Genomic DNA, 27,133 nt, shown 5'->3' on the forward strand with positions numbered 1-27,133 from the left:
AACCCACAAATTATTTCTTCCCTAGCACAACTTAATACATACTGTCCTGTAAAATAACCAAATAGATTTCTACCTTTGAGGCCAAAGTCCATTACATAGAAGCGGCTTTCTACAGTGTTAACATAGCTGCGGTCAGGAAATGAGAACAAAAAGTCCTGTGCACTGAACAGAATCAGCGCTGGAACAATAGGCGTAGACAGCAAATAAGTTTTAAAATATTTATTTGCTGCACCACATGCTGCTTATTTGATATAATACATTAAAAGCGAGCTTTGAAAAATACCAGCTCTTTGTTCCCGGAGCACCCTCGCAGCCTAACATGCTGCTTACTTGCTCAGGGGACTGTTGCAAATAATTCACCCGGATAGAGCTTTCAAGCCAGAATACCTCGTTTCTTCTCCAGCTGGCTATTTAGAGTGATGGTGCCTCCCTTGGAGGTTAGCGATGCAACACAAACAGCACCATGCGTCTCAGAAGGGCACCTGATGCAAGTGAGGAAACCTTTGCTTAGTACAGTGAATTTGCACAAACACCATCGGCAGGGCCAGGGTGCAGATTAGTTCTGCAAAGAGGTGAAAACCAGTAGGATTTGGGGTTGGTGACCTCGTGCCAAAGCCCACAACAGGCAGACTGCTGCCAGCAGGAAGACAACAGAAACAGGCTTTGAAGAGGAAGCCAGTTTCTTGTGAGTGCTCAGTGCCACCACACGCCACACTGGGACAATACCTCTTGCTCTTTTGCAACTCCAGAGCACCTGTGGACTTCCTGGAGGGCCCGATGGCCTGCAGCGGAGGCTTAGTGACAGGCGTGATGAGCAGGGCATCCAAGAGCGAGCAGTAGACACTAGGTTTGGAGAGTCTAGCAAGCGTTCAAAAAAATAATGTAAACCAACTAGCTGACCAAACAAAGTTCAAGTTGGCTGGGCCCACTGAAAACCCAAAAACCCTCATGAAAAGCCTGTAAGTTCTGTAGCAGTATGGAGAAACTGAACCTAGAATAATTGATTTAAGAATTATGTCTAAATAAGTGGTCCCCAAACTGGAGTTCGCACACTGTGCGTAAGGCAACGCACTGGGGTGCGAGAAGAAATTTATTTACCATCCATAAAGTAAAATAGAAAATATTTTAAAATAGTGCTTATTTCATCTTTTTCTCATCCTTTTTTAATTTCTGTTTTTGTGTATGTTTTATAATGTACATAACACATTACTACATTATGACAATTATATAATTTAGAAATACATAAATAGACATATATTGGAGATGCATGCTCAAAAATTCTTTACTGCTATGGGTGTATTACTGAAAAACTTGACATCACTGGTTTAAGTAAGCCTTTATAAAAAGCAACACAATAAAGACTTAGAGTTGTCGCCTTCAAGCATCCAAAAGTTATTCAAAGAGGCGGATTATTCTGTCACCCCGTAACATAATTATTTTTTACAGTTAGTTTACTGACCGAACTGCAAAACAGATATCATGTGGATCAGAAAGGTAGATCTACTCACCAAGGTTCAGTGCAGCAGATTGGAGCTAAGCTAAAAATAGGGCATGGGAACCTTGGACGTATTCTAATGACTTGCTCACCATGCGATTGTGAAAGGGCTGATTTTGCAACCCTGCCAGGAATCGATTATTCTTGTGTGAGCTTGAACTTTCTTAAACTGAGCTATACAATGTTTCTTTCAAAGCTGATGTCTACCTGGCCCGGACTGAAATGGCAGCAGACACAGCAGCAGCAGCCATGCTCTTAATTTTTGATGTCTGCTTGAAAGGAGAAAGAACAGGAAGAGGAGTAGGTCCAAACTTGGGCAGACTTCCCAAAGGATTTTCCAGCAGTACTTTTCTAGTACAGAAGCTTTGAGCCAACAGAGGAGAAAACAGAGAAAGCAGGAAAGATTGACAGAGACACAGCACAATACCAGACCGCATTAACCACTGGAAGTTATGCGATTGTATGTTCTAGTTCACAAAGATGTCAGCCAATGTATTAGCCACTTCAGTACTAGTGTAGAAAACAGCAGTTCTGACTTCACCCACAAATAAAACTTTCCCCTCATCAAGTCAGGATTCAGTGTATATCAGCTTTCAAATTCCTCATCCCAGGCTCTGTCTCACACCCCCGGGACATTCCCGCTGAACTCCAGGACACTCCATGTGGCTCCATCTACATCTCCATGGTGCTGACAGAGAGGCCTGAAGATCATTTTAGCTTCTCCTCTTTTTCATAATAAATAATAAACATTGAAAGCTTTCAAATATTTGGTGATATAACTTCAGTAGGTCTATTTTTATCCACCTTTACCAGAATTAGTGTGCTCCTGACCCCCTTTTTATTTTCCCCACTTATTAACTGGATTGGGAGGAATACGAACAGACAAAAAAAAAAAAAGAAAAGTAAAAAAAAAAAAACATACTGGCACCAAAATTGTTTCTATGAGGGTGAATTCCACAACCCAGGCTCTGTTTTAAAATTCCAAGATTACCCACAGAATTGCTGTGCATTTTTTTAAATCATTTCAGAAGTGAAGAAAACACTCCAAACACTTATACAACTATGCTTTACCCCACTTTTCAGATTCAAATGCAAAAATGCTGCCTGAAAACCTTGCTTACACCTAGCAGTCTGCTATAGATATACCTTAAAAGATTTACCTTGTATGACTTACGGATGATTTAGACTGACTGCTTGAGATTTTACTGAAATAATTCGTTTCGCAAGTAGGCAGAGATGCATCATGCCTGCCCAAAAGCAGCAAGAGAAGAAAAGCCATTAATCAAACACCTATTACATTTCTGGCAATGCTAACCAAAGCTCAGGGGGAGTTCATTTACAGATTTTTAAAAGCCTTCCTTACCCATTTAACAAAAAAAATAAATAAATACCAGACACAAAAAAAACCCAACAAAAAAAAACCAAAACAAGCAAAAAAAACCCACAAAAAAACCTGAACAGGTATGGTTTAATATCCCTGACTGTTAATTACCAAGAGAAGCACATTCTTTCCCTATTGGTAAACACTATACTCTGGATGTCCCATCACTACAGAAGTTAATGCTTGCATTCCCCTCCAAAAATGCCAGGTTACTCAACATTTCAAAAATACACATTTTGTAGCAAAGGTGACTAGCTTTGAAAGCCAGGTGAATAAAATGTGTAATATCATAATATCAAAGAATCATACATTATGCACACTGTGCTGTGTTTTCCCCAAAAAACCTTCTTCCACACTTTGACACGATATACTATCCCCACGTCACCAACTTTTGACAACAAAGCCACCTTCCAACTGCATCTCCTACCCATGACTGGTTTCTCCGCCTCAATCTAAGGGCCACTTTAATTTTTGAATTATTTTTCTAATTTCCAGAGCAGCACGAGGGTTGGGAGACACCTGTAAGCTGCTCTGTCTTGATAGCATCATCATTATAAAAAAAATATATATATTAGGAGAAGCCATATGTAAAATTATAGTTTCCGATCATGCTTTTTTAATGCAGCTGGCTCGGATGTACCTGGCGGGGGTGGGAGGCAGCACAAGGGCTGCTTCCACAGGCAGGGCTGCAGAAGGAGGCTGCACGGCCATGGTGGTGGGCAGGGGGAGCTCAGAGGTCTGCGTGGCCACAGTGCACTTCGTGGGGAGAGGAGGTGCTTTATCAGCTGTCAGAAAGCTTGCTGCATCTGGAGCGGGCAACTCCGCAGTTATTTTCCTAGTTGATGTTAATTTCACAAGTAATTACAATGAGACAACACATGGAGAAGAAATCTCTGATTAAAAATACCAAACAGCAACAGACAACTCTTTCTAGCTGGTGTTCTTGCACGTCTCGTAACAAGAACAAGCAAGTAACACCATGAGGGCTTTTTTCCTTCCCTAGGAACCAAATACTCATCCCCCAGGAATCAGACTATACTGAAACTTGTTCTTTAGGGTGTTTTTACAGCGGAAGCTTCAGAGCTTAGAACCCGGCTTGCTTAACCACAAAACCAAACTACTTGGGTAGTTTAAAGTAGTTACTCAAAAAATGGACAACAAACTTGAACGAGAGTACAACCAGTATATTGGAAACTCTACCTAGTGTAAGTAGATGACACTTTAGACACTGTGGCTACTTGGCTGCTGGTATTTAAAACCCGAACAATTACAGGGGGATGAGGTGTGCAGTTGGGTAAGGCCTCCAAAGGGCTCTCAAACAGAAGTACTCTGAAGTAAAAGAAAGCAGAGGACAAGTAGCATTCAGCACAGAAAGCAATATTTTTCTCCCATATTTTAATTCCTCTTGCTTGTCACCAAGCCAAGACAACCATAGAAGTTCTGACAGTTTTAGTTTGGTCAGTCTGAAACCTCCTCTTCTCCCCAACCTGATGTTCATTTGCCAATTAAATGAGCAACTCCTGTCTTTGCAAATTCCCTTTCACACGATGACTGTAACTGGGGGAAGTTGTTTAGGAAAACTAATGTAGAAATGTCAGACCTGCCAAAAAGAAGATCTGGCTCAGCTGAGGAGAGTACGGCAGCAATTACAACAATTCACAACAAAACAGGGGTATGCAGAGATTATACTCTTTCCCGGAGCTGCCCTCAAGTTCTCCAAAACTCGTAAAGTTTCACAAAGATGCTGTATAAGTCATTAAGAGGGCCTTGAAGAAGGCGAGGAGAAGGGGAATAAATCACACTGAGTATATGCTCCAAAGGGAGAGCAAGCAAAGAGCAAGTTGACTCCAAATTTTCTTCATACATACATATTTTATTTCCATTTTTCACTTCTTTGGCAGCAGCTAGAAAAGGAGTAATAAATTACTCTCAGAGATTACAATTTCTGCAGAGAATATTCTTGGCTGTCCACTAATCAGGAAGTACACAACAAAAATCAGGATTCATACCTAATATTTAACACTAACTCTTTGTTTTTATGACTACCAGGAATAATTCCATTAAAAGAAAAGATAAAAGTAGGTCTGCCTGACTGTAAAAAGCAAGTATATAAAAGAGCAACCTAAAGACTTGCTGGCACTGGATCTGCTTTATATTACTTGTATATTTCTCAGGAAGTACCAGATTCTGTGGTTTACACTGCCTAAAGTTGCCAGGATGACTATTTAGGATGACTTTCTGCAACTTTGTGAGAAGGCTGTAATTGGTTTTAAATATTTTACTGTTAAACTTATAGAAGGATATTGCATATATGAAATTGAGTAATAATAGTAATATACATAATAAATAATAGTAATATAAAGATTTATAAATTACAGTAGTCAGCTATATTGCCATATGACTAGGTTTTCAATAAAGAACTAAGACTACAATAAAAAAAAGCATTATACTTTATTATAATGAAGTCTGCCTTATAAGCAGCAAACCTAACTTTAGTCCAGTAATCAAATCCAGATCCTTCATACATTTCCCAGCAAGCTCTTTCTCCTTCTTGGTGGTTCAATAGTGGGTGGTACAAAACACAGAGCTTCAGCCAAGAAAATACGGAGCCCATTAGGAAAAGAAAGACCTATGCCAGTCATCAACAACAAATGTGGGGCTTCAGTGGCAAAAGCAAATCCACTGACCTTTAGATGGCCCATTTCTGTTTTACTATAAGTTTGACATGGCATGCACCAATTGCTCCGTATGGATTTCTGATAGCTGCCATTTTATAAAAAAGGGGTTTTGGAGATCAGCTTTGGGTCTATTTCCCACCCGAACGAGTGTTACAAAAGCAGCGACGTTCGCTCAGTAACGAAGCATAAACACTCAATATGGTTGCTACACTGATGACCTCTCATTTCCAGAGGGAATCATAACTACATAGCTTTGTCAAATAATTCACGTTCTCCTTCCCACATTCAGTGCTAATCCTTCCTTCTACAACTCTACAGAAGCTGCTCAGTTTTCTGCCCTTCTTGAGTAGAAAAAACTCATCATCTACTTTTTTGACTATTTGTATAAATACTTCAGTTCTCATCCCGAGCCACCATGAATGTAGCTGTCCCTTCTGATTTCATGTGGCTAATTTCAAAGCTGTTCTCCTGGGAGGTTCATTTTGCCAAATAATAAACTTAGAGCCATAGGTCTTGTGTGAGAGTAGATTTGTATTTCCTCTCCCTGGAAACAGATTCAGAGCTAGGATTTATAAATAACTCCTTGGTACTCAGAATACAATAGCTGCAGCAGTATCTGCAAGGCATCTGCAGCTCAGTTGGTGTAATCATACTAGAGTTTCATTGGTAGACATAAAAATCAATTATTGAAGTAGTGCTTTTCCCCTTGCCTTTTTCATCCCAGAATTTCTGCTTTTTTTAAAAAAAAAAAAAAACACCAACTCACCAACAAAAAAAACACACGCAAACCCACCATGAGTATTGCCATACACCTTATCATAGAATGCTTTGGGTTGGAAGGGACCTTTAGAGGTTATCTAGTCCAACCCACATGGAGTGAACAGGGACATCTTTAACCAGATCAGGTTGCTCAGAGCCCTGTCCAGTCTGACCTTGGATGTCTCTAGGGATGGGGCATCTACCACCTCTCTGGGTAACCTGCTCCAGTGTTTCACCACCGTCACTGTAAAATATTTTTTCCTTATATCCAGTCTAAATCTACCCACCTTTAGTTTAAGTGTATTCTCATCTTTGGTCACTCATAACTACTCACCCCATTTGCTTCCTGGGACTTAAGAGAACATGCTGCGGAAACCATCACAACGAAATCTTCTTTTTGGTATTGGCTCAGACCAAAGGTTACCATGAAGGTACTGACCTGCTGTCCATGCAAACCTCTGTCATCACCCACCATCCCTTCCTGACTAAAGTCACGTTAGCTCATGAAGGTACCCTCTTCACCCAGACATCAAAAATGCCTTCAAAAGACATTGCAACAAAACAGACTTGACTTATTTTGTTGTGAGGTTTTGCCTCATCTCTCTCAGCTGGTTGAAACTCCTGCTTTAAAGGGGAAACTGTCAATCCCAAATCTTGGTATTAGATTTCTAGTTGCAGAAATCCCACACAGGTATGGGCAATAGTATACTACTGGATGGTTTTCACAAAGACAAGTCTCTGTCTAGGAGCCTGGAAGGACCAGGCATTGTTCATTCAATCCTCACCTTTAAAGCAGCAGCTTTGTTTTGCTTTATAACTTTGTGCTTGTGTATGTGTAATCATAGAATCGTTAAGGTTGCAAAAGACCTCTAGGATCATCAAGTCCAACCACCAACCCAACACTACCATGTCTCCTAAACCATGCCCTGAAGTACCACATCTACACGTCTTCTAAATACCTCCAGGGATGGCAACTCTACCACCTCTCTGGGCAGCCTGTTCCAACACCTGACGACTCTTTCAGTGAAGAAATTTTTCTTAATATCCAATCTAAACCTCCCCTGACGCAGCTTGAAGCCGTTTCCTCTCGTCCTATCACTAGTAAATTGGGAGATGAGACCAACACCCACCTCACTAAAACCTCCTTTCAGGTGGTTGTAGAGAGCAATAAGGTCTCCCCTCAGCTGCCTCTTCTCAAGGCTATATCACCCCAGTACCCTCAACCTCCTCATAACACCTCCTCTCCAGACCCTTCACCAGCTTAGCTACCCTTCTCTGGACACACTCCAGGACCTCAATGTCCTTCTTGTTGTGAGGGGCCCAAAACTGAACACAGTATTCAAGGTGTGGCCTCACCAGTGCTGAGTAGTACTACTCCTGCTGGCCACACTATTCATGATACAAGCCAGGACGCTGTTGGCCTTCTTGGCCACCTGGGCACACTGCTGGCTCACGTTCAGCCAGATGTCAACCAGCACCCCCAGGTCATTCTCTGCCAGGCAGGTTTCCAGCCACCCTTCCCCAAGCCTGGAGCGTTGCATGGGGTTGTTGTGTCTCAAGTGCAGAACGCGGCACTGAGCCTTGTTGAACCCCATGCAGTTCACCTCGGCCCATCGATCCAGCCTGTCCAGATCCCTCTGCAGAGCCGTCCTATCCTCGAGCAGATCAACACACCCACCCAACTTGGTGTCATCTGCAAACTTACTGAGGGTGCACTCAATCCCCTCATCCAAATCACTGATAATGAAATTAAACAGAGCTGGCCCCAACACTGAGCCCTGGGAACCCTGCTTGTGACTGGCCGCCAACTGGATTTAGCTCCATTCACCACAACTCTCTGGGCTTGGCCATCCAACCAGTTATTTTACCCAGTGAAGAGTACACCCATCCAAGCCATGAGCCATGCTACCTGGAATTAAAAAACACTCTTGCACTATGAAACATAAACCATCAGAAAATGTTACTGAGCTTCAATAATAGCATCAGAATCCTCCAAATTACTGTCACGGTCTGATATCCAAAATTACCATTGCTGTCTAGTACCCATAGATGACCTCCAAAACATCACCAATCTGTCAAGATAATTGCTGGTGAAGCTATCTAAGGCCAATGTCAAGAAATCTGACAGCTAGTCATCTAGTTTTCTTTGATGGCATCATTGCATAACAGTGTTATGAACAAAATAATCCAATTTTTAAAAAATTATTTTTATATTTTTAAAGGCACTTTTCTGTGTGTTGAAGAAATCTTTTGAATTCACTTTTGAGTTGTTGAGAACACTGAAAAGTTACTCCATCCAGGTGATGGGGCAGACATCCACTGACAATGTACCAGCACACACTAAATATTGTGTCTTATTTTAACTGGTACCCACAAGACTGTCATGAAAATCTGCTCAGCATTATTTCATTCCTCTTCTCCTTCCTCCTCCTACCATTTCCAGAAACATCCCTAGTCATGGCAGATTAATAAAGTTTATTTTAAGTGAATGACAAGACAACCCTCTCTCCCCAGGACAGACAAATCTAGGCTAAAACAACACATAGGTAGATTGTTAACCAAATCGAAACCCCCTCCAAATTATTTACCTCCCAGGAGCCGCTACAGCAACGTGATCAGAAAGTCTGGGAGAGGGGACACTGCCAGGGGAGGGCCCTGCTATCGGCAAAAGAGTGGCTGCAGGTTCTGCTCTAGCACCATTTTCACTCCATTCACAGTAATAAAACCAGATGGAGAGACACAAAGAAAGAGATTTTTAATCCACATTGAAATAGCACGCTGAACAGGAGACACTGTGCATGAAAGTGTTAGTAAATTGAAAAAACAAACAAACAAAAAACCCCCACACACACCCCGCCGCCCCTCCCCAAACCCAACCAAACGAAAAAGGTGGAGTTTACAGCAAAATACATACAGGGGGATAAAAATAGGCATAATACATTTAGGAAGTGTCATATTTTTAGTGAAGGTTGAGAGTGTCCTGCTGCTTATAATCTCAGAAAGCTAAGTAGTAGTGTGCATTTACAAAGATGGAATACATGTATTTAGTATTACATTATGTGACGGAAAACATTTAGGAAATACTGGAAAAGAAATAGACGCAAGTGCTAGTGGGATTCACACCCAAAGTTTTATGCACTTTTTGCTGCAACTTTTTTAGGGTGTTAGTTTTGTGAAGGTTAGACTACATATTTCTCAATATTTTTTTATATCCTCTCTTTTTTTCAGTTGTGATAGGAAAAAAAAAAAATCCAGAAAATGTTGTCTTAAAGCCCTCTATTTGAAGTAAAGCACCAGTCAGACATCTCACTGCAATACACAAAAATAGAAGTAAACCATGAGGTAGAGAGTAATCGCAACCACAAGCTTTGAGCAGACTAAATTAGCCACAGGAGTGGGCACTGCTGCCTTTTTTTTTTTTTTTTTTTAAATATTAGCATGCAGAATTAAGCATCTTAATAAAGTAGGGAGTCTTAAGTGCAGAAAATTATTGAACAGACTTAGGAATGACCAGGGAGCAGACCTCATAGGTGGTAAGGGTGTGGATGGAAATTCTGGTAGAGTTGGCATCTCCAAAGTCTCTGTAGCTACGGAGTCTTTTTTCAGATTAACACAGGTATCCTGGTCTCCTGCTCCATTAGGTACATCTGCAGGTATGCTTTACAGATATTTATGACACGGAGGGGGGAAAATAAATACATGATTTATGACAGGTTGTTTCAGGACTGACTAAGAGTGGGACAAACATTTTCCAGCAGCTAGGGATTAGCTAAACTACAAATCTGGAAAATCCAGACACACCTTCACTCAGCATGATGAACTGACTCTACAGTTTAAGGCCAAAATCAAATCTGTATCTGGTTGCTCAAAAGGAGATGGTCAAAAGCGAACATCTAAAACATACTTGGAAATAGGGTGCTGCAGAATTAGAACTAATCAGTTACTAAAATACATAAGTAAACTTTACATAAAGGCTAGACTTTGCCTTTCTAAGCTTTAAGAAACTGGTTTAAGAGTTGCTAGTTACACATTTCAGTGAGGGCTTTCTAATTCTATTTCCTGTCGTTCCAACTGCTGAACAGAAAAATTTACATTATCCACACACACACAAAAAAAATCCCTAGTGGGTTACAGTCTAGGGATAAATAATAATTAAAAAAATCCACACGGCATTTGTCTTGGACAATGCCCACCTGAGAATTCGAATACTATTAAATTGGAATATTTATCTGTAGATTACTGATGAAAAAGAAGTTTCCATTTCATTGTCTATCATATTCATTCTTCTAGGTGATCTCTTAAGTGTGAGCTTATCCATTTATATCAAAAACCACTCAGAACATTTGGTTTTTTTCAAAGACCAGATGTATGCTGGGAACTGGACACGAGCTAGGGCATGTCATCCACATATCCCCACGCAAATGGAAAAGCAGTCCATTGTTCTGGAAAGAGTAAAAACCCCAAAATCTAATGTCAACAAGTACTGTGCAATGGGGATACTGGGCAAAGAGATGACATCCCTAAAGCAGTAAATGAAATTAATTTCACATTCATAAAACATTTTGGGAATGATTTGTTACTATGAATTTATAAGAAACTAATAATTTTTGTAGCCCTTCTCAAACTATTCTCATATCCTCAATAGATAGACTCTCTGACTATCTATGTTTAATTTTAATCAAAACAGAGATTTCTATACTTTGGATTATTTAGAGAGGGTTTTTCTTCCATTTCTGACTAAAGCAACTCACCCTTCAAAGGGGTAGTTGCTGGCAAGATAGATAAACATGATGGTAAGTTAAATACCAACCTGAAGATATTCGCATTACCTAGGGACACCTCCAAAACACGAAAATACTTGAAGGTCAAAGCATTCTGCCTTTATGAAGAAAACTTTACAGAGAGTTTAAGTGATAATCTTTCATAGTTTTCGTTATACCACTGTCCTCAAACTCCTGCCTTCCTTTCCCTTCATAAAAAACTTCTTTAAACCCAGCAAAACAATTTTAATGCACTACTTCTCATTCCTACTTTAATACACAGTATTCTATCAAATTATTATATTGTGGTGTATGTGCACTTAATAACACACTTGGGTTTAGTAACACAGTACTTACTACTGAGTTACATGATTGGGGGAGAAACCGGGGGGGGGGGGGGGGGGGAATCAAACTGATTGGCACTCCTCATCAAAACAGTCTGTGGTGAAATTATTAATGTGAATATTTTCCCTTTCTGTCCTTAAGGAGTTAACCCAAAAGATGTGTAAGATGTGATACGCCTTGGTCCATCATTAGCAGTGCAAATCTAATTGTACTTTATGCTGTGCTTTGTTAGGCATCCACATTGGTGACTGTTAGTGTTAGATAACTTAGCTATTACCTGAAGTCTCCATTTTCTGTTTGGCTTTTCCTAAAGATAAAATGACAAATAGCATAAGCTACTGCTGTCCTGTATAGCAGTATAAACCATCTGAAAACGGAACACAAGCTTAAAATGCTTCCAAAGGTCTCTGCACCTTTCAATTTTCCAAGGTGTGCAATTAAAAAAAAAAAACCACACCAAAAAAAAAAAAACAAACAAACCACCCAAGTCTGCAGAACCATTTGCAGTGGACAATCTGTTCAGAAGACCAATTCCATCAGAACAGCATGTAGGTCAGCGGCACAAACTACAAGCCAATTGCAATGGTTTCCATTAAGCAATTATGAAAGATTGGGCTTCTATATGTGCAAAAGCCTAGAGCAAGTTTTACTTAGTAGAATTCTTACTCCTATAGCCCCCCCCAAAATTCAATAGTTTTCTTGATTTCTGCAAACCTCATGTTGATTTTGACAACACAAACACATACCCCATTTTGATAATGATCAGGAACTCTGCTACTGTGATCATTTTGTACAATTCCGATTGTTTCTGCTATGCAGCATGGATTTAATTGTTTCTTTTACTATAATCTCTGAAGGCGCAAGGAAATTACAGCTCCATGCATGAGAAGCCTGTTAAAGGAGTCGTGGAGACTCAAAAGAAAACAGACAGAGCTAAGATAAAAGCAACTTTTATTAAAATACTCTTCAAGCTTCAGAAAGCATAAATTAATTAACGTGTAGCTACTATAATACATTATTTTACAGTGGGACCATAAGGCCATGAAGCTTTTATAAACACAAGAAAGCCTATGAGCTTCACTCTGAAATAAATAAAAACTACCATCTTATCTTGTTCTTGTTAGAGGATGCGTTGAAGCTCTTACGGGTACACAGCAACATTCTGCTCAATTTTTTTTTCCCTAAGTTTTCCATTTTCCATAATATGAACATATTACTAGTTTAAGCGGCAGAATCTTTGTATTGAGCTTGCACTTCGATTTCCAACATCAGATTTTTTTTTTTAATTAATTTTTTATTTGCTTAAAAGCAGTCTGTCTTCTTGCTCTACTTTGTAAAACATTTACAACCACTCTAAAATTGACCTGCTGAAGATCTAGTGAAATCCAAGATAATTATCTGGTAAGTACAATAGTTTGAAATAAGTGCATACAGTCCCTCTTTGTCTTCTTCCCCCAGCCCCAAAATCAAAGTAATACAATTTCTTATTCATTTGTTCACAATTTTCTGCTTTCTAACAACCTACAGTAACTCAAACTCAGCAATGCAAATGGATCCTTTAAGGCAAAAAAAGAACTGCAACAGCCATCTCCTCCCCCGCGTTGGGAGATTCAGTCACCCAAGTTGTTCTGGTTTATGTATTTTTTGTCAACTAGTGATTAGCACAAAAACATTTTCATCTCATTTTTTACACATCAGTAGGAAAGTGTTAGAAAAGTATAGAAAAGGCTAGAATTTCTCTTGCAGTAAGGCCAGTGAAATAAGTTTTTCTTTCTTTTTTTTTTTTTTTGCAAAGCAGATGGAAAAGAAGAAAGGAAGGAAGTGTTTGTATTTCGCTTTTGCAACTTGGGTAAAATCACTGGACATTAAGAACACGTGCTGAGACTTCATGGTGCCAGTCACGTAATTTTGTATATTTGGGGCTAAAGACGTGGATGGGAACCTTTTCCCTGTGGAAAGAAGTGATAGAAGAAAAATAAGAGAGAAGGAAAAAAAGAAAGATAGATTGTCTTAAACAGTTTCACAAGTGAGCATGCAATCTCCATGCAATATTTCTATCCACCCACTGCCTGCCTCTATGTCAAAAACTTGGATCCAGTGTTAGGCAAAGTCAGTAGAAAAACTCCCCCTGACTGCAAGAACCATTAGATTTGGCCACTGGTTGGTCCTCATTTTGAACAACATTTATCCCAAAGCAAGGAGACAGCTGACCCTCGTTCACAGTCCAGAAGGGTAATACTTTCCAGCTATTCCTTGCAATCTGATCAACACTTGCAAATCAAAAATGCTTGGTTAGATTTCGGAAAAGATGTTGACAAGCTGACCTCGTACAGAAAACCAATTCCGTCCAAGTTTACGGAAAATCTCAAACTCCTGCACAAACATTAATACTGGACTGCACCAACATATTTTTAAAGGTTGGTTTACGCAGAAAAAGATCTTGATTTTTACATGCTGAAGCAGAAGACAAAAAAAAGAAGCAACATTTTAAAATCACCCAGATGTCACACAAATGCACCAAACACTCTCAGTTAAGAATTAAGACATGCAAAGTATTAAAGTAATAAAAATGTAAAACATCAACTCACTTAGTCTTCTTTGCACCTTCGTGTTCTGGTTCTTTCACTGCAAAAAAACAGAAAAATTTTATTTTCTAAGGCACTAAAGGCACTGTGCCACCATACACTGGGATTCTCCCCCACGCCAACGTATTCACCACAGCAGGAAATTACAACGAGGCTCGTTAGGACTCCCCGATCCTAAATATTTCTACAGTATTTGTCAATATGATTAACTAATCAGTACTGGATGACATATTTGATGTTCAGGTCTCATATTCTGCCCTTACAAGGGTTAATGAAGAGAATCCAAAGATAGACAGTGATCCATTAATAGACTAGTGCAATGCAGGACCACAAAGCAATCGGGTAACGGTCCAAATTCAGAATATTTATCACACACGGACAATAATCCTTATTTGAGGACATGTTATCATTGGCTTGTAGAGTAATTCTGCCAGAGAACCGATAGTTGATTTAATCCAATCTGCCCCCAGGGAGGGGGTCCAATTTCCTCACTGTCTTCTTTATTGTAGCACTAGCTGTGAAAAAGCAGAATGAAATAATCACCTCCACATTAACTGCCTCAGTCTGAATGTGGCTGAGCTCAGTTCTCCTGATGGCACTTCTGAGGGCTTTTACACAACATTACAGATTTCAGCCACTGAATTATAACTGACAGCATAATATAAAATTGAAGGTTTACCATAAAATTATATGACTGGGAATGAACTACTCCGCACCATCTATTCCAGCCCACAGTACAGGTAATCACACCATAGAATAAGCAGAGGATGGAAACATCACTTGGGAATAAACTGAGGAACTATGGATTTATGCTTCTGATTGGTTAAATCATTGCAGATCATATACCTTCATAGCACTGTCAGATATCTTCTACATGCCTAAAAAAACTGTAATTCTTCTGGAGCATTAAATTTGAACAGGAATGTCACCACTTCGGTGATATAGGAAGGGGAAGAAACAACAAATGTGTATCTGCCAATGCCTTTGGGAGTAGAAATGGAATTTTTAAGATTTATCTAGAATGTATTAATATTCAACTCAATCAGGAATAACATCCAGTAGCGTGTATATCCTGAGCTATTTAGCAATCTCAGGAGCTTTACAAACCCATCTTCCTACTATAGTCTTCTCAGACTTATTTCTTTTAGAGAACTCACAAAAATTCTGCCTACTGGATTTATTATCCAAGAGAGAAAATGCAAGACCTGTGACAGAATCATTTTACTATTTCACCCCATCCCCAGCTTTTAAAAACACCTATCTATCCAAGGCCATTACTTTTATTTTGCTTACACCAAAATACTCACTATGATCAGTGCCGGTGATTTGGGCAAGGATGCGGAAAGAGCGGGACTGGGTGGTGCCTGTCCGGGGATGCCAGTCTTCAGTGTCTTCGATCAGTCGCTTCTTGCTGGCATCGCTGTGGGTGGGTGTGTGGTAGAACTCTGTGTAGGTATCCACAATGTGCTTCCGTGGGGGGCTGCGTCAAGGAGAGGAGAGAGCAGTGAGCTAAAAGCTTCAGAGACCACCTGGGTTGGGGTAGCTACAAAGACACAGGCAGAACTGTGACTTTTCAGTGTTTAAAGGTAGCTTCTGTGGTTGGATGCAGATGTGCAGCAGTGAGCTCTACAGGCACACAGATCTGAACACAGATTCAGATCTCTGAACCAAACACAGTTTTCTAATTGCTCTAATCCAACTGAAATATTTTATCTTGTTTCACTGCTGGAACATTTGAAACAGTAAAAGACAGTACTATCAGGACTTTCACATGTTTAAACCTTTACCGTTTGGGTGGGGTTTTCCTTGGAGATGACAGAGTAGGACAGCAAGAGAAAGTTTTCCCAGCATAAACAGGAAAAGGAGAAAAAGAAAACGAAAAATAAAGTCAGAAAGTTGAAACAGAAGCGCAGCTAATTATTCTATTGAATTAGATTTGTGGGAATGGGCACTGAAATCCAATCAATAGTCATATTCTCATTCTACTACCAAAACTGCAGCACAGAACTCCCATACTTCAACTCACAGTGATTTCCTTATGGGACGAGAGGGGAATTTGTTTTGGTAAAGCAGGGTAGTCTACTTAGTTTGGATCAGATGCCCCTCAACAAATTCTCCCCTTGGTTCACAAGAGGCAAAGCACTAGTTGTGTGCAAGGGCCACCCAGTACATGGCCAGGTCTTTTGCGCCTGGCAAAGCCTGGATCAGAACCAGGCCATTTGAAAGCACAGGTAGCAATGTTCTGGAGCATAACGTGGAGATATTGATGCTCGATATCCTCTTTGAAAGTCAAAAAAGTGGGGTGATGACTTAATCAGGAAATTTTCCCCACGGTATAAAAATACTACAATATAACAATCATACTAGCTATTATCAATCCCTGCGCTAGCAGACTTGCAAGAATACAGGATTTTAAAGCTTTGCTTTCAGTAACTGATGTAAAGAACATGTAATGGTGCTGATCAGTTTAGGAAAAGGGAACAGAAGATTCATACTATATATATATATTAGTCCTAAATTCTTCATTCTTTATCCCAAAGTGTTAATCTTTAAGACCCTTTAAATGTATGCTTATTTTTAACATCATTTACAGGAGATTAACTGTGCAAAACTAGCTCCTAAGACATAGCAATTCTAACAATAATTAAAAAACCCCGAACCCCAAAACTGTACTTTTTAATGGCCAAAGTATTTCTGGTGAAGAAAGGTGGGAAATATGAATGAGAATGATGCAAACTATTGCCAACAAGTAAGAATTAGGCCCATTCAGTGGAATACATTAGCAAATACTTAAGTTAAAAGAATACTTAATACTTGAAAGAATGATGTGAAAGTTATTATACAAAATTATATCAAAAGATTGAATTTATTGACACACAGTATTAGTGAAGTACGTGTATCATGTATCAAACTTACTAAAAGACGGAGAGGTATAGAAACAAAGACAATGGTGTTTCCAGGATGGAGTACAAGAAGTACAAAGAAAAATGAAGTAAAGCATCAAAACAGTTAATAGCAAAAATAAAATCTGAATATTAAAGCAGTAATTAAAGGTGTGGAACTACATGGAAATGTAATTATTTACATGCAGTTGACTGCATTCTAGCAACTATCACAGTGAAACGAGTAGTCTTTCACATTTGTTGAAAGTGGTATTATAAACAAAATATCCCACTGACTCTCTGTGGATCCTACTGGTCCCTTTTTTAAGACGCAAGTCTACTCATTGAGGTAATGACTCATTGAGGCAACAAGGTGGTGCCAGAGACAAAGGAAAAATCCAATGAGACAGGCTCTCCCTTAAGTCAGCCTTGAGGCAAGGGGAGAAAAGACAAGCCAAGGAAAGCTCAATCGTATTTATCATCCCTAACATGTAGAAATCACATTATATGGTTGGGTTTTTAAAATTTATTTATTTATTCAGTATCTGGCCCTTCATTCCATAGTCCTCAAGCCACTTTTTGCTTTTATACTGTATTTCACACTATTCACTAGTTGTATTATCACCACCAATTAGCCATAGGTGCACCAAGAATTTATCAATATGCACAAATACCACACAAATGTTTTGTGGAATAAAAAAAAAAAAAAAGGCTGCAAAATTTACCACAGTGAAAAGCAAGATCACATCATGTCCAAGGCAGACAAAACCATTTACTACACTAAGAAGTTACTAAGAAAAGCCGAAGCTGTTTTGCAAAATTTAAATATAAAACTCTGTAAGAGCTATAATTTTGCAAAACAAGAATACATGCTGGTTATTCCAACAGGAAAAACAACCATAATTCAGTTCCAGTGCTGTCGATACTAACTTTGTCACTGTTGTTATCTGCAAGGGAAAAAAAGTATTTTATGTGTTAATACAGTCTTTGCTTCTTGAAATATTACAGGAGTTTCCAAATCCAAGCTCTGGTAAAGCCATATATCATGTAAGACAAACTTACAATCACCAAGAGAACCTACAAGGGAAAAATTTGGCCCAGCTGAGCTTAAACTGAGTGAAGTGTATGGACACCTTACCTGTTTTAAGCAGCAGGCACATTTTCATGCAAGAGTTGGCAAGAAGGTCTTGATAAAAGCATAACTGCATGCAGCCTCATGAAGGCAAATTGCTTTCTAAGCCAGGACTAAACAAGGGAAATAAAACTTCCTTTTCCATCCTGAAGTGAAAGCAAATAGTTTCTATCCTGAACGTGGTTTGAGGGAGCCAGGAGGAAGGGAGGAAATTCAGATATACACCTTGTCCTACTCAGAACTGCATCTGCTCAGCAGTGCTACCCATGAACAAGATAAATGTTGCCTTTTTTTTTTTTTTGAGAAAATTAATAACACAAAACACAGAAGCAAAATGGAATTTATTTCAGACTGATCAATTATTCCAAACTTCAATGTTTCTGATATTTAATAAATATCATTGATTCTATTTTAAATGGGGAGATAGTTAAGCATCATTGTAGAAATGTAATTTCTCTAAGTCAGACTAAGTAGTGTAGCAGCAAGCCAATATAATCACTTTAGGAGTTTTTGTTTGCTTGTTTTTGTTTTCTGCCTTAGGACTGCAAAACAGACAGCCCAAACACACTACTGTAAGAAAGATGGCAAAATAAAGGAGGTTTTTATAGCTCTAAATGTTTTCAAGCTTTCTGCAAGGTTGGCAGTGAGACAGGGATTTCTTCACCTGTTAGCTGATACCCTTCAGTCGGCATTATTCATTCCCTAACTGTAAGGTAGGGCACATAACAGTGCTCACCCAGTCATCCTATCCTGACTGTCAAGCGCTTACTTCATGCCTGCAGCACTTCCTTCCAGGAGACTTAATTTTGCTGCTATTGTTCCTCTTTTTCAGTACTAATTGCTGCTTTTGAATGCTCCTTACACAGTTATGTGCTAAAAACAACAGTCGTGGAAAGGTAAGAGATGGTTTGCCAAGGTGCATTCAACAAGTCTACCAGCACGGAGCAAGTCCTTGGGATCTCCTAATTTCATCCGGCTTCTATGCAGTGTGGACTCCGGCCATCGGCTGTTTAAGAAAGGGCTGGAAGTTACCACGACAACAGTGTGATATAAAATGCATAAGGAGTGCGTTATCTGAGTCCACATATGGAAAATATTTGCACTGCAATATAAAGGGAATCGGTACCTAAAGATGTTTATTTCCTCCATGAGAAGCTCAACAGAAACAGCAATTTATTCTGTATTTTAGTTGATGTGGATGTTTATCTTTCCGCAGGATTCTTCATATACTTTATATACTGAAAGAATACCAGAGAGATGCAGTAGGCCTATTCCTCCAGCCCCTTTCCTTTGAGGGATGGAAAATAGTAACCACAGCTTTTAGGTTTTAAGCACAGGTTTTAATGTTCTTAAGATTGAAAAGAAACCCTACAGAAACTCCACAGCTCCCCTCCTGCTCCTTTTATTACTTAATTCAGTCTGCCGGACACTGCTGCTGGGCACAGAGGCCAACTGGCCTGGGACCGCTCGCGCCCAGCCGCCTCCTCTCCCCACCGCACAGCAGCCGCTGGGAACCAGTCCCCGGGGCGCTGCAGCTCCGGAGCCCTGCCCAGGCATTCCTGGGACAGCCCGGGCCAAAAGCGTGCTGCCGGAACAGGGCAGTGGTGCAGGTCCAAGGGCCCAGGACTGCTGCGGGGCTCCGTTCAATTTACTAATCTATTGTTTACTAAACCCTTTAACGTTAGGTCTCCGATAGTCACTTCAACAAAAACAATTATTTGAATATGAAAATGACTCAAATTTTAAATCTGTGTTGCTTTTTTTTGGGGTAAAAGTAACATTTAAAGTTGAGGTATTTACATTATAATGCTGCAAAAACTCCGCTCAACCCTGCCAGCTTCCCTGAATGCATCTCTAAGTTTCTCATGTGTTGTGCAGAGAAGTAATGTGACAAAACATCCCTTCGCCTCCCTTCTGGGACCTTTCTCCACCGGTCCTGCTGGGACCACGGTTAGTCTTTCAGAGCAATTCATTCCCAGCCATCACAACACCCGCTGACCCTTCTTGACAGATCGCTCTGCATTTTTGAGTGCCTGCTGCTTTCAGTCACTGTATCAGGAATCAAAATACACAGTGAGACATGGAAATTGAAATTAATACCGAGCTTGTTGTAAGGTCCAGAACACATCATGATACAACCCATCATGTAAAGCATTTTGTGGTCCTGATTCAATTTAGCTGTGACATTCTATAAGCTGATATGTCACTCCTAAGAAAAATCATCACTGAAAGTCTGGCTTGGCCCTTCGAACATCCCTTTTAAGATGCGAGTCCTTCCTCAGAGATTTGCTTCTGAGGATTAAATGACTCCTCCAAGCCATGTTTTACTTCGTCCTTAAACAAGCCCAGCTTTTTTCCTGCGAGGAAACTCCCTCACAGCAAAAATAAACAAATCCCACCTACCCATTTTGCTGTTTACTCTCCCCCTGGTTTTCTCTGAATCCTCGTCGCGGCCCCTCGGCTACATCCTGGGCGCCGTCGCCGGCAGAGGCGCTCAGGGCGGCATTGTGTGCGGCTGGCTGCCGTGGGACATTAACTGCAGGTTTAGCAGCGCTCGGCGCGGGCGACCACTGCTCAGCATTAGGCTTGGCGTTAACATGCAGTCCGGGCGCAGCAAATGGGGCTGGGGCGGCAGCCGCAGGGGACGGGGCTGCCACCTGGGCTGGGGTGAAGGCGGAAGACGGTGATGGGATGGAGGTGACTTTGGAGGTGGTTACGGCTCCAAACGGCCTCGGTGTCTTATTGTAAGCCACACTCGCCGTGGCAGTGACTTTGGGTGCAACAGCAGAGGCAATGGGCACAGGCTTAACTACTTCTGTAGGTTCTCCCTATGCGAGATGAAAAACAAAAAGAAACACACAAAACCACACTCCAAACGCATGCACATTCCTCAGCAGGTATTTTCGCTGCTCTCTGGGGAGATAACCCACCTAGCATGAAACCAAGAAGCACAGAAGCAAGCTTTACCAAAACTGCAGCCATAAAACATATGGAAAAAACCCAGCCATGCGTTTTAGGAAAGGGAATGATCCAAGCATGCACAATCAATATAAAATCCCGTGATGCTAACTCCTCTCATCACATCCAAAACAGACACCCCACAAATCAAATTTAAGACAACGTGAAGAACCACTCTATTGCAAAACCCACCAGGTAACTCATGTGGAAAAAATCAGTGGGTTGGTTTTTTTTTTTCTTACGAAAATCCACATTCCACCTCCCAAACCCAATTTAAGATATGCACGTTTCCCATACAAAAACGGCATGTACACACACACTGTATATATTGATCTGTTGATATGGCCCTTAGGAGCAGAAACAGAGCCCTGGAGTTCATTTATTAGAGGCCAGTGCTTTAGGACTCAGTGAGCTTTTCCAGTTGCACTCCATCAACGTACCCCAATGTCTTCATATCCCTTGTCAGATCAAAACACTCCAAAAAGTGAGGTTGTTTTTGGGTTGGTGGGGGTTTTTTTATTTGGTTTGGTTTTTTTTCCTGGGAGCTATGTTTAACATGTTGGTTCCCAAACTGTGGCCTTTCAAATCACAGTCAGCAGAACAGTAATATACTAAACATTATTTATGTTCACTGGAGAGGATTTTCAAGCACAGGCCATTTGTAAGCATTTTCAGGTTTACAAATAGCCTTCTTATCAAAAACGGGGGTTGAAAATATTGCTTGAGAACATAACATTAGAAAAACTCAAGAACAAATAACTCCCCAGGGCTCTAAGCAAAGTGAGGGGAATTGTTCTCTGAAACTCTAATATTTTGATAAGCTTCTTTCAAACACAAAGGAAGATTTCAGTGCCTGTTAAAAAAAAAAAAAAGAACGAAAAACACACCACCAAAACACTCTGCTACTGTTTCTCTCTTAGGGACTGAGGAAAAACTTCAGCAATATCTTTTTTAAAAAATGTTCCAAGGGTTGGAAGATAACATTTATTCACTTTATTTTGTGGATAATACTTTGCCAGGTGTCTCAAATTTTTTTGGTTTTTTTTGGGTGGGGAGGGGGAAGTGGAGGGAAATCACTCAGATTCAAATGCTGCAATACTCTAAATTAACACATGGAAATCAAGCATGTTATATGGAAAGGAAAGTCTGAATGACAGGGCTTATCAACAACAGGGTTTGACAGATAGGTAACAGTGCCACATGCTACCTATCTTGGTTGTGATGATGAACGTACCTTTGGTACATGAACAAGATCAGGTTTTGGGACAGAAGCCATTCTGGAAGAGAAAATACATACATATAATTGTAAAAACCAAGTTCTTTCATGTTCAAGCATATCCTTCTTCCAACACACCACATCCACCCACAGCTATATAAAAGGAAACAAGAAGCATTCAAGTTAAACCTGTAACATGGTGGTTAATATAAGGAAGAGGCAAAACCAAACTGGATTAATTTATCCAGATACAATGTTAGGAACTCTACCATCAATCATCAAGTATTATTTGATTTATGAATTCCTAATACCATATCACCAATTAGGAGACTTCAGCTTAAATTTGCTTATTTTCTCCCATCCTTTCTTAAGAAACTATGTCACTTAACTCAAAAGCTCTGGTCAGATAAATTGCATTTAAACAGCATATAACATTTATTCAGACTTAAAACAGAAAGTTTCCTTTAAGAACAACAGAAATCCTTCTGAAGGACTTAGCAAGTTAAATAATACAGAAACTTTTTGCAGGCTTTGATCAAAGGTAAAGTTAGTGTCACTTGAACTCCACAGCAGATGACAAAAAAAAACCTTCTTCTAAACAATGGGTGCATTGAAACTACCACGGGGTGGCGGGAAGGAAGGGAAGTATCACAACGGAAAGGATGAAGAATCACAGGTTGGAAGGGACCTCGGGGATCATCTAGTTGAGATAGATAAAGAATTGACAGATTTTTGTTATACCTAAAGTGAACTGGCAACATGTTACAGGTAGAGGCATCTCACTTGATTGTTTTATTCAGATTTGCATATACTTATATGCAAAAATACATGCAGACTCACAAAATTAAAAAAAAAAACACGCCAAAACAACCAAACAGCAGAAAATCTGACACACTAACATTTTGTCTGCAAACACTGCTGCTGATACACTTGAGTCTTTTCATGCTGTTTCAGTAGAAAAGTGGCTTCCTGCCACGTTTCAAAACATTTCTGGCCATATTTGGTAGCTGCTCAGAAAAGTTGGCACCCTTAATGATCCAAGAACCAGCGATCACATCCTGCCCAAAATTACACAACCCCAATTTCTGACGGCTCTTTCAATAGGGTTTTGAAGAACTGAAACTGGACTCTCATTTCCAAAAGATAATTTGCTGGGGAAGCAAAAAGGTTCGTTTAACTGGAGATCAGTTAGCAGAAGTTACAGTGTTAAACACCTCTACGTATAAACCAGCTTTTCTATTTCTGCCAGGAGAACATGGAGAGCTAGATTTGAATGAGGCACAATTGATGCATTTAGCAACTCCTTTCTTTATTATTTCCCCCCCCCCTTTTTTTTTTAATTTCCTTTTCTTTTTTTCAAGTTTTCTTTCTTTCTTTACTAATTATGTTCAAAATGTTTATTCCTTCCTTCAAAGCCACTTGGCCCTCAGGGCTCATCAGATTCCGGCAATAGCAATCCTGCTGCAGGTTCAGTAACTAGCTTACTAAAAGGGAGGTGCATGTAAACCACATGCAAGTTGGCAGAAGAAAAAATAAAAAGAGAAAAAAAATCACATTAAAAGATCATAATCTGCATTTCGCCTTCACCATTTGCGCGTCGCTGCTGATGCACATTATGTCCACATCAAGAGAGAGAGTGTTTTGTCCGCTCTGAGGAACAGGTCTGTCCTCCCCTTTCTCACAGAGCGTGCAGGCTACGAGAAGGCTGACCTTCAGCCCTCCAAAGCGCTGGGGTGCATCATTAATCACTCCTAATTGCAGAGTTGTCAATTTGCAGCAACAAAGGCAACAAGAAGGGAAAAAAAATGCCAACACATATGGAAACTTTTTTTTTTAAGACCAGAGTTAGAAGGAAACATGCATCTCTCTCCATATCTTAGGCATACTTTTTTTAATGAAGTAACTTGGAATATTTTGTGTATTTATTAAGCTAATCTAACAGTAAGAAGTAGAAAGACATTAATTATTCAGGTCAACTACCATATTTCATGCTTGAGAAAAAAAACTTCTCTTTGCTAATGCTGGACCTTGAAGTTCCAGTCTCATAAAAGAAACATGCTTACATTTTTTTTGCTTTTAGAAAATAATCAAATTTGAGTTTGCAATGGATAAGATTGTTCTGCATTCATCAATACAGCACTGAGCAAAAATTATTTTGAACCACTAATTCCAGATGATCTGAAAACATGCTCTTCAAAACTCATCTTCAAAAATATCATAGAAAAAGAAGAAAAAGGGGTGAAAAAAGGCTTGATAACTGAAATGCTCCCAATGTTCTTGTAATGTTGGAGTCAGACAGCACAGCATTAGTTTATTTCCCCCAAACATACTTGAAACAAGGACATAAATTTGTGCGTCCCAGACATACTTCAAACAGTTTAACTTGGCCTTGTTGACTTCAGTCCATAATCAGCCCAAAATCTGTGATTTATCCTGTACCATATAAAGAAAACGCTCACCCACACTGAGCCACCAAGATCTAAATGTGAAAAATGCATGGTGGTTAGACAAGACAGTACAAAAGGCAATGAACACTTCAAGCTGAAACACAACACACATCTAACACATACATTTAAGAAAAGCCTTCCCTCAGGGCTATTTCCCTTAGGGGTTTGATAGATACTGCAAAATTGCATAGCAAGAAAAATAAACAAACTGCAGAATCTTGTACATTTTCTTAGCTGTTAGCACTTCACTTGCCACCTAGCAATTAAATGCATTAGGATTTCATGCTGGTTTGGTCACGTTGAATGTATGAATAACTGACAATAAAGGCTTTCAAAATGAGATGACGACACTTGCCCTGTTACTACTTACTAGAAAAGCAGGATGGCTTGAATGAGGATATTTTCTGAATGATTTAAAACTAGCAGTTCAGTATATTAGTTTATGCAGTGTTTTCAGTAACATACAAACAACGCAAAGAGATAAAAGCTTGGTACAAATGCTTCTTATGAACAACTCACACAAAAGACCTTGGCAAACAGCTACAGTTACAAGCTTCATACAAATTATTATAGACAACAAAAATAGAAGCAGCCACCATCACTTAACTGACAGCCTAATACTGAAAATGAAAGTGCACAAAGTTTTTGCATAGGCTACTCCATCAAAGTCATTTATTCTTTCAGGAAAAAAGCTATATTTAGCCTCTGTAAACAGTTCATTTCAACCAAACATGATCAAATTTGTTCTCTAAACATACCACAAGCCATTCCTCTCCGACGAATACTTTTGTGACATTTAATGCAATTCAAAACATTCCAACTTCCAGCACAGCCTTATTAGGAAAATGAATTAGTCTGCTCTTCGCTGTGAGCAACATGCCCATCAAACACTATTCATTCTTTAAATTCTCCTTTTATTCATTCCTTAAGTGTTCCGCCCATTAAAAAAAAAAAAAAGCAGAATCCTTCCAGAATTACTAATATCTAGAAGAAAAACTCCAACATTATTAAAGCTAACACTACAGTATTATGTTGTAATGAGTACAATTTGATATGTCATCTCTAAAGACCTATCATCCACGAAAACACATAGTCTCAATAATTACTGTTATGGAATTAAATTAAATGCAAAGCAGGATTTTTTGGCCAAGGCTCAGCTGTCCTGTGTGTATAACCACGCAACAGAGGCCCAAGCCCTTGGCCATTAAATCCCTGAAGCTTCACTGAACCTAAAATCCAAAAGACATTTCAGATTCCTCTCTCCTCTGATCTCCATTTCAAGTCCCACCATCCCCAGCCGTTCTGCCCCTCAGTAAAGGCACTGTATTATATTCATAACTTAAAAAGAAAATGCTGAACTCAATGGAAAAAAATCACAAGACAGCAACTGCACTTATAAGCGCCTCTATAAACAAGGGGAGCTCACAATGCCAGTGTTAATACAGGTATCACATTTAGGGTTTTCACATCTCTGTAACTTCAAGGATGGCTCATATACTCTGGTGTGAGATACAAGAAGCCGCAAAACCTTCATTCCTGAAACAAAGTCAAGGCTGGATGATTTTCTGCTAAATTGTATTTGTTTGTCTGAACTGGGCCTTTCTAAGAGGATGGAGGGGACAGATGGATGGAAGGAAGGAATTTTCCCACCCCTCTCATTTTCAAAACTAACTCCTTTTTCCTAGCTGATCAGTCAGGATACAGGTTTTGGCAGCAGATACTACATCCCTGAAAAGCCACTGGTCAGATCATCTTCTGAAAACCTGATCCTTTAGCAGTTTTGCTGTTGTGGTCTGCAGTTCTGTTCGTTTGCTTCATTTTATTTCTAGAGAGCAGTCAGCTGACAGGGCAGAAAGCCTAAACGCATTTGCTTTTCATAAATTACCCAGCTCACGCAAAAAGATGACAAGCAGAAAACGTTTAACATATATAACAAGCCATGACTTTCACTAGGGGTTATCTGAACAAAAACAAATGCAGATGTAATTTAAAGCCCAGAAAAAAGAACTATCCAAATATATTTCTTTCTTCCTTAGACCCAAGCCCTTCCTCTGCCACAGACATAATTAATTTCTTACCAACCTTGCTCTGGCTCACAGCAATAGAAAAGCAAAAACTTAATAGAAAAGCAAAAACTTGCTTCTTGTTGCAACTTATACACCACCAGAAATGGCTGCCTTACATACGGTGATATAACATGCAACTATGCTTCCCAGAGTTTCGTAGAAACACACACATTGCCCCAGGCAACACCAGCCTACAAATCAGCACTTCAGCAAATCTTGCCAGGACAAGCAAGCACCTGGGGCCTAGAGGCTGCACACCTCTGCACACCCCAATGCATGGCAAACCAGAGGTAGCAAAATTATTGCTATGTACCACTCAGTGAGAACTGGAATCTGTTGCAGTCGTTGCAAAAAGGAGATTACTTTTTCTTTTGCTCCTTAAGAAACACGGCAATGTTTTCAAATCTATACTCTGGTCATCGTGCTTGT

The 27,133-nt window shown here is 39.8% G+C and overlaps 1 protein-coding gene across 20 annotated transcripts in view; it reads right to left on the reverse strand.

The window, feature by feature from the left end:
* Positions 1–27,133, reverse strand: part of PDLIM5 (PDZ and LIM domain 5) — a 132,026-nt gene that overhangs the window by 35,410 nt on the left and 69,483 nt on the right. For 4 of the 20 annotated variants that reach the window (XM_075090824.1, XM_075090827.1, XM_075090825.1 and 1 more), the window contains exons 4-9: positions 22,210–22,252; positions 20,421–20,536; positions 15,791–15,808; positions 15,311–15,483; positions 14,007–14,043; positions 12,353–13,367 (exon numbers count right to left, since the gene is read on the reverse strand). In XM_075090824.1, coding sequence (XP_074946925.1) covers positions 13,274–13,367; positions 14,007–14,043; positions 15,311–15,483; positions 15,791–15,808; positions 20,421–20,536; positions 22,210–22,252 — 481 coding nt within the window. In that variant the 3' untranslated portion in view covers positions 12,353–13,273. Of the gene's footprint in view, positions 1–8,901; positions 9,029–9,786; positions 9,972–11,695; positions 11,726–12,352; positions 13,368–14,006; positions 14,044–15,310; positions 15,484–15,790; positions 15,809–20,420; positions 20,846–22,209; positions 22,253–27,133 lie in introns of those variants that run through there. The other 16 variants (XM_075090818.1, XM_075090820.1, XM_075090819.1 and 13 more) reach the window with 8 other exon arrangements.

The sequence above is a fragment of the Phalacrocorax aristotelis genome, chromosome 4 (genome assembly GCF_949628215.1).
Source record: "Phalacrocorax aristotelis chromosome 4, bGulAri2.1, whole genome shotgun sequence".
Classification (NCBI taxonomy): Eukaryota; Metazoa; Chordata; class Aves; order Suliformes; family Phalacrocoracidae; genus Phalacrocorax; species Phalacrocorax aristotelis.